Source organism: Aptenodytes forsteri, unplaced genomic scaffold, assembly GCF_000699145.1.
Source record: "Aptenodytes forsteri isolate BGI_AS27 unplaced genomic scaffold, ASM69914v1 Scaffold528, whole genome shotgun sequence".
Lineage (NCBI taxonomy): Eukaryota > Metazoa > Chordata > Aves > Sphenisciformes > Spheniscidae > Aptenodytes > Aptenodytes forsteri.
The window spans coordinates 720312-733175 of NW_008794881.1; the positions used below are offsets into that span (position 1 = coordinate 720312).

At 49.4% G+C, this 12864-nt stretch overlaps 1 protein-coding gene and 1 long non-coding RNA gene across 2 annotated transcripts in view; one reads left to right on the forward strand and one right to left on the reverse strand.

Moving 5' to 3' along the window:
- TNNC1 (troponin C1, slow skeletal and cardiac type) overlaps nucleotides 1-4057 on the forward strand; it is a 7099-nt gene extending 3042 nt beyond the window's left edge. The window contains exons 2-6 of the mRNA XM_009274687.2: nucleotides 1428-1458; nucleotides 1792-1938; nucleotides 2888-3002; nucleotides 3117-3253; nucleotides 3879-4057. Of these exons, the coding sequence (XP_009272962.1) occupies nucleotides 1428-1458; nucleotides 1792-1938; nucleotides 2888-3002; nucleotides 3117-3253; nucleotides 3879-3910 (462 nt within the window). The 3' untranslated portion in view covers nucleotides 3911-4057. The remainder of the gene's footprint in view (nucleotides 1-1427; nucleotides 1459-1791; nucleotides 1939-2887; nucleotides 3003-3116; nucleotides 3254-3878) is intronic.
- A 6503-nt stretch (nucleotides 4058-10560) lies between these two features.
- Nucleotides 10561-12749, reverse strand: LOC103895167. The gene is made up of 2 exons (XR_657351.2): nucleotides 12110-12749; nucleotides 10561-10794 (listed from the first exon to the last, which is right to left on the reverse strand). It is a non-coding gene; the product is annotated as an uncharacterized LOC103895167 (long non-coding RNA).
- Between the last annotated feature and the right edge of the window lie 115 nt (nucleotides 12750-12864).

The window sequence follows — 12864 nt, forward strand, 5'->3', positions numbered from 1 at the left end:
TCGATCGAGAGGGCACCTGTCTGCCTGCCTGCCTGCCTGCCTTCAGTGGCGCCAGGGCCACAGCGGGCTTGGGTTTCCTCCCGCCACGGCAATCCTGCCGCCGTCCTTAGCGCTTTCTGACTTGAAAGACTTCACCTCCTGGCGCGTGGGGAGTGGGATAAGGCGCTCTGCCCGCTTCCCGCAGGCTCTGCCCCGCTAAGAAAAAGCACTTTCCCCGCCTCTCGCTGCAAGCGGGAAGTATTTCCAGCTGGCTTTTGCAAAACCACTACTCTTTGGGGCAAAAGCATCAGCCTTCCCTCAAAGGCAGGGTGACACAACCCTGGGTTGTGGGGTTCTGCCCCCAGCGAAACATGGCGGGGAAGGGTGTTGTGGGCTGCTCACACGGGGCACGGAGGCGGTAGTAAGGAGACATTAGTGGGGTCAGGCACCCTCTGCATGGGCCAGAGGTAGTCCTGGCAGGGGTCATGTCTGGCTGACTCCGGAGAGGCTGTCGACCAGCCTGGGAGGGAAAAGTCAGCGTTTTAATAGATGCTACTGAAGGAGCAGTTGGACACGGCCGCGGGGTCAGCAATTTTAGATAAGCGGTACCTGCAGGCAGGAACGAAGCCAAAGAGCGAAATGCACTTAAAGAGGCATGACACAGAGCTGATGGATTCCTCTTTGCTCTCCTCATTGATCATTTTCATTAATTCATGCTAACTAATAAGCTCCCGCTGATGGTCTGCAGGGAATGAATTAGGGTAGGGTTTGGGAACAATCTGCCAGCCTATTTTGGCTAATGCCTAATGGCTCCACGGGCCATTTCTTCGGGGAGATATCCAAAACAGGCTAAAGGGAATAGCAGCTCCCTTCAGAGGCTGGAACCTTTGTAATAAACACTGACTCGGAGGGAAGCAGACCAGCTTTTAATGTTCTGGATAGTGCAGAGAATTTCCTGACTCTAGGGCTGAAGAACAACTACCGGGGATGGTCTTGTCCGCCTTTCCCTCCCCAGGGACCTCGCCAGCATGCCTCACCTCTGACCTGGCCTCAGCCCACTCATGAGCAGCCCTCAACGGCACGGCTGTCCTGCTGTGAAGCCTCCCAGCAACAAGAAATTATCCCCAAATGGTTGACAGAGACAAATGCTTTTCCCAGTGGGTCTTCCCTGCTTGTGCAAATGCTAATTATGATAGACAGTGCCACTCTAGAGAAATGATGCTCACTTCAAAGGAGTTGGGAATAGTTTTCTTTTAACGGGAAGAATCTCAGACTACAAAAAGTTGTGGTGTCAAAACCCCACTGGTTGTCTATCCCGTAGTCCATGAGGGTGACTGTTGTAAGGCTTGGTTGACCTTTGCAAAGGGTGTCGAACAAATAACATTACCTTTTAACCATCAGTGATGCTAAGGAAGAAAAATGATTTGGTCTCTGTGTTTTCCTTACAGGTTGAGCAGCTGACAGAAGAGCAAAAAAATGGTAGGTGCATCTTTAACCTGACACTGCAGCCTAAAGACAAAGTCCCCAGCTGGCAGCCCAGCCTGCCTCAGCAATTACACCCCAGAAAATGCGGCCCTTCTAGCAGCTGGCCAAAGCAGGGCATAACCCAGGGATTTTGATCCACCAGCATTTCAAGCGAGGTGGTTTCCGTGCGTGTGCCCGGTTGTCCTTGCCATGCCGTGCCCAGGCAGTGCTGAGTTGCATGGGCAGGGGAGGCTGTGCCAGGGGCAAGCCCCCGGCCCCAGGGCTGCTCACCTGCAGGGTCGAGGCGTGGGGCAAGACCCTCACATCTCCTCTCCCCTCCCTCCTCAGAGTTCAAGGCTGCCTTCGACATCTTCGTGCTGGGGGCGGAGGACGGCTGCATCAGCACCAAGGAGCTGGGGAAGGTGATGCGGATGCTGGGGCAAAACCCCACCCCTGAAGAGCTGCAGGAGATGATAGACGAGGTGGATGAGGATGGTAAGAGATTTGGGTTTCTTCCACTCTCCCAAGCACCACCCCCATGCCGCAGGCATAGGGAGCATGGTGCAGGTCGGGAGCACTCAGCGCCTGCGCAGCGCTGGCAGGATCCACGCTGGGGACAGCCACAGCCTGCAGAGAGCAATCTACAGCACTGTGATTTTGAAGGACACTAAACACCCACCAAACTTCAGCGTGGTTCCTTTAGAAAACTTCCAGGCAAAGAGAAACTACAAAAATTATTATTCCTATAATGATCAGACTGCTTGAACTGATTTTGGGGGCTACTCTGAAATTGCACAGATCCATTTAAAAAACAAAATACAGGCTGAACGTAGCAACTGCCATTTCAGAAATGCCACAATTACAGGATTCTATCATCAGGAAAGTCAGTCACTGCTCAAGTGTACACACACACACACATAAATAATTGCTGTAAATATTGATTAAATCAGTGTACTGGTGATCACACATAACAAAATCCATTGTGTGCAAGTTGGGCAGAAATACCATACTAAGTAACTGGAAAATAAAAAAGCAGTTAAAAATCAGGCAAAAAAGGAAAACAGCCGTGTCAGTGAAAACAACAGTACTGTACTGCTGGTGTAAAAACACACTGCATGAATACCTACCTTCTAGAGCTTTTATTATTAATACCTAGATGAGATGGACAGGTATCTCCATAGCAGGAATTTCCATTCATCGGTGCTTCCAGTAGGACTTTCGGTTCATTTTGCCATGGCAAAATGACTGCAAAAAGTAAAAATTTGGTGATGAAGTCAGTGCATGGCCTCAGTCATTTACGCCAGTGTCCTGAAAGCTGCCTCTTGCTGCAGGGCTGCTCTCCTGAGTTTTGCTCCTTGGTTACTAAAGAGAAGTTTGATCTCTCGCTTGGCGTTGCCTGTCCACCCACCGTAGTGCCATCTGATGGTGTTTATTCTGCCTGCAGGCAGCGGCACTGTAGACTTTGATGAGTTCCTCGTTATGATGGTCCGGTGTATGAAAGATGACAGCAAAGGAAAAACCGAAGAGGAACTCTCAGATCTCTTCAGGATGTTTGATAAGTAAGGGCGGCAACCGCAGCACGGTGGTTGGAGTGGTGCAGCCGCGGTGCAGCCGCCCCAGCTCTGCCTCCCCAGCATGTTGGTCCCCTTCTGAGATCTTCCATCCTTGCACAGAAATGCCGATGGCTACATCGACCTTGAGGAGCTGAAGATCATGCTGCAGGCAACGGGAGAGACCATCACCGAGGATGACATAGAAGAACTGATGAAAGATGGGGATAAAAACAATGACGGCAGGATTGACTATGATGGTAGGGGTCTTTCTTGCGTGCAGTTTGGTTGCGAGCCCTTGAGCGTCCCCCGGGCAGCTCCCACGGTCTCGGTTGCCCTCAGGGGTGAGTGAGAGCTCGTGCAGGCAGTGCTGGGCAATACGCCTGATCCCAGCCGGTGTTTGCAGAGGGATGGGGTGTTTCTTATGCTTGTGAAATGGTAGCAAGGGCCTGGGGCTGCCTTAACTCTCCCCACGCTGTGAAAGCCAGCCTGCACTGAAGCAAACCTGCTTTTCACCGGAGACCTGCCCCCTAAACACAAGCACTAGCTCTGAAGGGCTGTATCTTTGAACGTGATGCTGCTGAAATGACCCCCAGACCATTTCCGAGCTGAGCTGGTGGCCATGTCCCTCCCTGGGTGCTGAACTCCAGCATTTCGGTGGCAGCCGAGGGTGACGCTGGGCTCCGGTGACATTTCCAGTGGGAGTCACAAGGAGTCCTAGCCACAGCCAGAGAAGCAGTAGCCATCCCCCTTGGCCTCTTGCGCATCCGGGGGGATGGAAAAGGAGACGGGGCTGGAGAAAGCTGCCAAGAGCGCACTTGGCAGCTGCGAGGGCACTGCGGTCCCACCTCACACCCCTTGTCTCCTATGTCTTCCCCTTGGCAGAGTTCCTCGAGTTTATGAAGGGAGTTGAATAAATCTGAGGCCAGATGAGAGCCCAAATCTCCTAAACCCCTCCAGCTCCACATCTCATCTCCTCAGCTAAGTACCCTGGCTACCGGCATGAAGACTGAGTGCTGAGAAGGGTGGCCGCTGGGAAAATAAAACGCGTTAATACCGAGTGCCTCAGATGGTCGTTCCTTGGAGGTTTAGCGAGAGCTTCACCCCGGTCACGTATTCATGACTAACGGAGCTGCTCCTCAGGGCCGCACCAAGCGCCTGCGAGCTGCGTCTGGCATCACAGCTGGAGCTTTAAGCCTCCAAGGAGGTATTTTGCTGCTAGCCCAGTGGCAAAGCCTGGCCAATGGGGCTATGGGTGCTCGGTGGGGAGCTGCCATGTTGCATCTCCTCACCCCTGCCACGGTGAGCAGGCTCAGGAGCCGGCACTGGTGCCTGCTGGTTTAACTGGAGCATCAGCAGCATTTTAGCGATGAAATGTGAATTAACAACCACTTATGCCATCACTGAAATCTGCAGGTGAGGGACAGTCCCTCTCCTCCCAGCTCTTGCCCCGGCTGTCCTGAAGGGACACCCCTTCCTCCTCCCTGCCATCCTGATGGCCACCCTGCAGCACATGCAGAGAGAAGATGTCAGTTTTCTTTGGAAACATGAATAAAAGCCATTCTTAAGCCGGACTGGGTGCCTCCTTCCCATCTCACCCAGCCTGGTGGGAGGCAGATGGCAGCAGCCCCACGACACTTCATGGTCCTCCAGCAGCCCTGGGTGGGAGCCTCGCCACAATAACTGAAACACCTGATTTTCCCTCAGAAATCACGTCCATTTGGGCCACAGGGGCCCTGAGCAAGGCATGACCCTGCTTTGGGTCTTGGCTTCCAGACGCAGGGTGACAGCAGGGCCGAGGAGCTGTGCTGTCCCCCAGGGCCCCGGGTGCCATCTTTTCTTGTCCCAAGGAAGCGCGGCATTCCTGCGGCATTAGCAGCTCTCCCTGCACATAGCTGCCTCCTCCCATCGAATTACAGCCCCAGCACAGCTCACGCATTGTGGTCATGTTGCTAAAATCAAACATTTACCCAAGCAAAATAAACATTGGCAGGGCAAGGCGTGAGACTGCGTCGGTGGAAGCCCCAGCGATGCTGCTCTCAACCCTGGGGGAGCATGCCGCCATGGCAGTGCCCCTGTGCCTGCTGCACCGTCCTTCTGCCTTTCCTCCCAAAACCAGCTTCCGGAAATACCCTGAGCAGCTGTATTTGATGCAACACATGCTCTTATTTGTAGCAATAATCAAATATTGTAATTCAAATCAAACAGGCTTGAGGTGAAAACAGGCATGAGAGGGGTTGTTGGTTGTTTGGAAAGACATGGCTGTGTTTTTTCTCTGGACAACAAGCACCAAACGTTTTGCCCAACCAGGGCTTGTAACATCAGAGAAACCAAGGAAATGAACCCCTGTCAGTTAGAGCAGCTGATTTTCCTTAAAACCCAGGATATTTTGGGAACACCCCTAATGCAAACATCTGGAAAACCCACTCAGAGGGGTGTCCCCGAGGGTCCCAAGCCCTCGATGCCATAACTCCTGCCGATTCAGCAGAACTGCAGGTGCACAAGAAGCCAACAGACACAGAAATGTGTTGGGTCAGACAACATTCCTGTGACAGGAAATGCTCCTGAGTGCCACCATCTCCTGTTTCCAATGACTCTGTAGCCTAGAGATCAAAAATAATCATTTTCCACCTCCCCAGTGTAGCAGCAGAAGTAATTTCCCACTGAGACCTGCTTCTGAGGACACAGCTGAGATGTTTTACCCCAGGCTTGGAAACCTCCACAGAGTTGCAAATACCTGGGCTTCAGCCACGAGCCAAGGTGACACCAGCTCTCCCCACAGCCACGACCATCCAGCCCACGGGCAGCCCACACCCACACTCTCACATCACATCTCAGCAGGCATTGCCGACAGCTCTGTTATCTTCCTCTGTCCCGACCAGATCCCAACACCGAACAAGGACATCTCCAAGATATTCACCACTCCTTACTGATAGGTCTTGGCTCACTGAAGGGTGACCAAGAGAAGAAATAAGGTTAATGCCCTCCTTCAGCCAACTTGGTGGCTTGGGGGAGGCTTGGACTCCTGCTGTGACCACAGGGAAAAGGATGGCTGCAAAGAGCCACCCGGCCATGCGCCTTGGCTCTCCTCCCTTGGTTCAACAGCACAGGCAGCAGTGAGCCACGACCTCGCTGTCTAGCCACTCTTTTCTGAGAGCAAAACAGGGAAGGTGGTGGCTGGAGAGAGAGGACCAAGGTCTTGCAGCAGCTGAAACTTGTCCCTAGAAGAGCTGACACGCTGGGAACTATTTGGGCTTTTTTAGTCCTTAGACCAGAGGTGCCAGCAGGTCAGCATGCTCTGCATGAAGTAGAAAAACTGCTGCAAGACCAATTTGTCTTAACACACTGACTGTCCTCCAAAAGTAAGACGGCAAATGCCATGGGGTGGGGCGCTGCGGGTGGATTTCACTGTTGGCTAAAACACTGGAACAACTGCATTAGGAATGGAACGCCATGCAACAGGCTGGCAAGTGGGTTAGATGGCTGAAAAACCAGTAACCAGTACAGGATCAGCCAGGTTGAAGCCTCCACAGAGGGGATGTGCCTGGAGATGTGCTAATGATGAATGAAAACCACCCAGAAGAGTCCACGTATCTATGCAACTCCAAACAAATTTGCAGTTTTCCCTGCGTGCGTAGTGAAGCTTTGGTGCCAGAAGCCTTTAAGGAACATGACACATATCCACAAGCACTGCTTGGGAAAAAAAAAAGTCATTGAAACATCCATTCATTTTTTTAATCAGGCAAAAAGCCATTTACCACTCTCTAAACCAGTCCCCAGATCTATGTGCTTTTAACTCCCCAGCTGAGACAGGAGCTGTGCTGGCAGGCGACGGCAGCCCGTGCCACCGGACGCAGCCACAGTTCTCAGGCCAGTTGCTCTGCTTGCTTTCACTGGCAGTGGATTTAATTCCTGCCCTGGTTTGCAGCTTTTCCAGCATACTCGAGGCCTCTCTTCAGCCCTTAGTAAAATTTTGCTGTGTGAACTAACTGACTGCAGGAAGACCTGAGGACATTTTGTACTCATCCCCCTAATAAAACCTCTGCAGCTCACCTGCAGTCATGCATCTGCCACCAAGGCAGCGGCAGTATAACGTGAGCTAAGGTATGCCAAATAAACAACATTTCACCATGCCAGAGCCCCTGTTGCGTACAAACACCTGCAACAGCCTTGAAACTTGGGCAAAGCAGAACTCCTGTTCTGTTCGCTGTTTTTTGCTTGAACACACTACTGAAAGGCGGTAAAGGGGGACAGAGCAACACGCATCCAGCCCTATTTTTCATTTTCACTGTGAACATCAACGCCCCCAGTGAATACTCTACCCCATCAGAGCATTTCCCAGTGCTTTGATTTCTCCTCCCCAGTCCTGTGCTCTTGGCTTTCAGTGCAATTGCTCACCTTTGCCAAATGAGCTGATTCAGTATTCAGTTACACACCCTTTGCTCCTTTTTTTTTTTTTAATCAAAGGGAAAAAAGGAGCCAAACTGGCATTTGATACCGAGTCCTCTTAATTGCAAAGGGGAGAAATCATCTGCAGCAAGTCTGATGTACAGCAGCAGCAAGCACAAAATGTATAACCCGATGTACAGCAGTAGCTGAGCAGAGAGACACTGTCAAGCTCATTGGCTTCCTGCAGGATACCAAGGACTTAATCTTGAGTTTTGCAGTTTTTAAATGTCAAAGATGACAGAGCTCTGCATAATGGGAATAGTTTCAAGTGGAACTGGCAGCTGTGGCCCGTCTCCTGGGCTCTATATACGTAATCCTCCCAAAAAGGATCTTCAGCCTCACTTGACCAACAGCAATCAAGACACAGAACTTAAATGATTTCACAAGGCAAGTGAAAGAGAATGAAGACCCACCACGAGGCCATGTCAGCACAGACTCCCCGCCACAGCTTTCCCTTCTGGGCTGGGGCAACCTCTACAACAAGGAGGAAAGTTGTGGACTGAGATGTTACGGAGTTAGAAAACGCAGTAAGTGATCAACCGATGTCCGGGCAGCGTCCTGCGGGACCACCATGTGTGCAGGGAGCTGACAACAACAAACCTGACACCGAGCTGCTGTGGAAGCTCACAAAATTCCTGTCTCTTGCTACACAATGATGCCTGGATTAAGGTTACGTTCCTCCGTGCTGCATTTTATCACGCAGCCGCTATTTTGGTCAGAAAGTCAGCAAGCCCTTATTTGGGAAGCTGTCCCACTGAAGGGCAGCATGAAGGGCAGCGAGATGAAAAGGCTGCTTCTGAAGGCAGGCCTGGGGGAGCTGCCTGGAGCCACAGGAAGCCCAAATCTTCCTCTCTGCTTCTCGTTAATGTGCCAACATCCTTTTCTCAGCCCGACCCTTGCGTCGCTCTCTCTTCCCTCAAACCGCATGCTGTGGGTGAGCTACTCTCATAACACACGCACTCTGGGGAAGACACCAAGAGGGTTTAGAAATGAAGTCCCTCTTCTTAGATAGAAAAGCCTTAGTGCTAGAGATTTAAAATGCCTAACCTAGAACAGGTTGGAGATCTGCAGACACACAGGTGAAGGTGCAGCAAGACAAACACAAAGTCCTCTGTTCAGAGGCTTTTTCTTTCACTCCTCTTGTCACAACACATCTGCAGCAGACTGACCTTCACTTACACAGCTGGATCAGCCACTCTGCTGCCTCCAACACCAGGAGCAACCCAAGGGGACATCTCCCCATGCTAGGTGTCTCTGCCAGCCCTGGCAAGGGCTGCAGGGGGCTGCCGGGCAGCTCTGGCCCAGTGGCCGAGGCTGCCAGATGTGCACGCTAACCTGAACCACAGCTACGCGATCTTGCCTTTGTAGACAAACTCGCTCAAGCAGGGCAGGCGCCAACCACACAGCTCGAGACCTCCGATACCCACAGGCACTCGGTTTCCACTGAGGCCAGTGGGATTTTAAGCAGTGTGCATCTGTCTCTGGATGACCTACCACTTGCCAAAAAAACTCCATGGAGGATTAACACCATGAGGAACCTCTCGCCAGTTGATCTTCTGGCGTACCCGAGGGCAGCAGGGACCAGACAACCTTTTTGTCTTGACTATTTAGCAGATTCTACCTGGTGGTATGAAGCCTGTGACTGGACACGCTCTCCAGCACAGCACCCCTCCTGACCAGCACGCTGCTCTCGCACAGCAATGAAGTTCTTTTGGCTGACAAACATCAACCTTCACAACAGTCCAAGAGATGCACACAGCAGGAATCGGACAGCTGAGGGCTGCAGACTCCCCTCAGACTTTAGAAGTCCTTGACTCCTGAGTTTTAAGTTAGTAAATCTCTTTATATTGCTTGGTTAGGGCTGGGTGGTATTTTTCATCAGTCAAAACCAACTAAAAAGTGGGAACTGGGAAAAGAGTTTGGAATTGAAGCCATAAAGAATCCAAAATATTTACCTTGTTTCAAAATAACACTGCATTTTGGTAACTGGCTAAACTATTTTAAAAAATTAATCAATTACATTAATGGGACGTTTCAGTTGATTTTTTTTTTTCCCCTCAATCCAACGGGTGTTTTGCTGCTCTACTGCAAAGTCAGAAGATACTTGCAGACTTCCAGCCCTTGTGTGGATCCATGGATTTACACCACCGGGTGGACAAGCATTGGAATTGCAATTTCAGGAGCAGTTTGTTGCATTTTATCAGGTGGCTCATTTCAGCAATAAAAAAGCACCTGTTGAACCAGCTTTGCTGGCTGGTGGGACCTGGAGAGCGAAGCCCTCTCCTGATCTACAGAAGGACAGCAGTAACAAAGCCCTCTCACTGCACCTCTCAGGCTTTTCAATGTTACTCCCCTGGTCTCACCAGTCAGCGCATTTCATCAGGTAGGTAGTATTTTGTTACTGGCATGAAAGACCTCCACTATAATACAGTAACTATGAAAAGTATGGATATTTTATATAGTCCTATAACCTTACACATTCCCATGGTAGCTCCGCTAACACTTCAATACTTTCAAGTATTTTGGAATACACCACACAGCACTTCTAACACCAGTTGCTATGATCTCTAACACCATGGCTAGCACTCGGTACCCTCCCATTTTTCAGGATTTCCGTAGCTGTAACTACCTTACATGTCTGCTGCTTTGCTGTCCAGGTTAACAGCCCTTGGAAATCTCATCTTGCTCTAACAGCACCAGGGACTATCATAAAAATTGTGGTACGTGAGAACTCTGAACATGCATGCCAGTATCAAAAATAATTTTACGTGTATTGAATACTGTCACCTAAGAGTCCAGGCAACGCTGGCTTCAATTTGTACAAAAAGAAACATGTTGTTTCTTGTTTAAATTTTAAAGCTTCTCTCAATAACCATTTCACAACTTGAAAACAGACTTTGAACTACCGAACGCTCACGACCTGTACCAACGATTACAGCAGAACAGCACTGAGCAGGGAGCAGCTGTTTTACTTCGTGCGTGCGGAGGCTGACAGCGTTAACACAAAACCGCTCCACAGCTCCGGCTGGCTTGATCTGCCAGGGAACAAAAACACCCACTGGTCCCTACAGGCAGGCTTGATGCACAGCTAGCATCTAAAATACAACTCAGACAAGACTTTTGGAGGGCTCTCCTCAAATTCCGGAGGTGAAGACTTTGTTACATCCAATTTTATTTTTACAAAAATGCTGTAACACGCATGCCAATAGGAAAACTGGTTCTTTTGTCTTAAACCATGTCAGTCCTTTTTCTGCTGAGCAGCCTGCTTGGCATTGTTGGCCTGCATCTTCTTCAGCCCCTTTTTGTTGTGTTTCTTTGCAAATCTCATGTTCCTCAGAAACTTGGGATCAACCTATAAAAATAAGGAAAAAATAAGCCATGTTGTAGAAGGGACATATGTAAAAACATATATATATATATGTGTATTTCCAGATTGTTCCAATTATTCCCAAATGCTGGCTGTGATTAATTCAGGGTTTTTTTCTGATTTATTACATCAACAAAATTATTTTAGCCATCTGTAACCATCCTTTAACTAGCTATTTTCCTTAATTTCCATAAACAAACAAGCAAACCGAAAACCCCAGCAATAAACATACGGAAAGGACAAATTGAGTAAAGCTGTAAACAAGAAATTTCATTTCCATGTCACAATACATTCTGGATCTGAAGTACCACAAACCAACCCTGGCAGGTGAGCGCATATACATGTAATCCTTGGGTAAAGACCAATGCCACTTCCTCAGGCCTTTCCTTTTTACATTAAAGGAAAAAAGTACCAGCACAGAGAAGAGTAGCTCCCCCGTTTTTGTCAGCTAACGGCTGGCTAATGCATCCTGTCACGGCTCGGACCAATTCTCAGAACTATCAGCTACTGTCCCACTGAGAAACTTTTGCTGTTTTACTGTAAGCAGCATTTTAACTGGCACACGAGTATCAGGATTTTGCCATCTTAAGCTCATGCACACTCGGTGCAAGGAGACAGACTCAGAGACTGCCGGACTATCCGCAGGAGGGGGCGGGACTGAACCCTCACCGAGCTATGCAGAAGACAAGCGTTTATGTCACATCCCAAAAGCCGACAGTCACAGCTACAAGGCAAACAGAACCACAGCTCTCCCCAAAGCCAAAATGTCCTGTTTTCACTCTCAAGTGTGGAAAAAGATCCCGTTATATCACTTGTCTAATCCCCGAAAAAGCAAAATGCTGCCATTTTCATACGTATTGTCCAGAAATGCCAATTCCTCTCATCTTCTGAGTCAAATTCTCTGGATTAGTACAGATGGTAAAATAATATTGAAGGATACAGAGAAGTAGGAGAGACAGCAGGACTCAGAAGGGAGAAGAGCTATCCAACTGACACCTGTTTGTTTCACTGGAAGCAGCAGTTAGTGACACCCACCCAAGCACGACAGAGACGAAATTCGCTAATAACTGAAAAGCGGTTTTATAGACATACAAGGGTGGATTTCATGTGGGTTAGAAATATCACAGCTGCATGTAAGGTAAGCAAAAGATGAAGCAGTAACCCACAGTGGTTCCGACCATCTGAAACACAAGCCCCTGTCTGCAAAAAATGTGTCAGTCAATGTAACACAAATACTGGATTTTTTCACGGTTAAGCCTCAATAGCCCAACGGCCTGGGAACATCAATAGAAGTACTCACCCCTTTGAGAGATTCGTATCTATGGGATCTGGGTTTCTTGATGCCATTTCTGTGCCACTTACGGGCTATGTGGAAGACCAGAAAACAATTTAAATTACCCTTTTTGGCATTATTAAATAGCTGCATTAGCTTTCCTTTAAGTCCAGCTGACCCTATCAAAATGACGTGGAATAGAAAACTTTCTTAACCCTTCCTATCCAAACTAAACGCAAATTAAGGAAGCATCTCTATTCTCAGCCCTCTGCACGCCGCGCTCCCGGCACCGTGGGAGTTTCTAATCCAAGGATTTCAGGCTCTTCATTAACTAATAACATACCAATGGCAACACCACTAGCGCAATAAAAGGCCTCAGTCACTAAGAACTTCAAGCACGTGTGTTTAAAGGGCACCATCGCTCAGTGTGCAAGACCAAGCAGAACCTACCCGGGAACTCCGCTAACTTACAGCGCCGATGAAAAAAAACCCAAACGAGAGCTATTTGATCACCGTGATCATCTTTGGATGGCAAAGCATCACAGGCTGAATGCCAGTCAGTAACGCGCTTAGTTCAAACACATGAAACGTGCTTTTTCTGTGGTTACCCGTTATTTTTCTATTGAGCCCAAACAAGCCCGGACTCGCGCAGAGCCCTCTTTGCGTTAAACACACCGTTCAACCTCTGCCCACCCCTACCGCCTCCCCTCCTCAGCTCATCTCGCTGCAACAAGAAATGGAAGACCGGGCTGCCGTAACTGAGCAGGGAAGAGAAGCCGGGT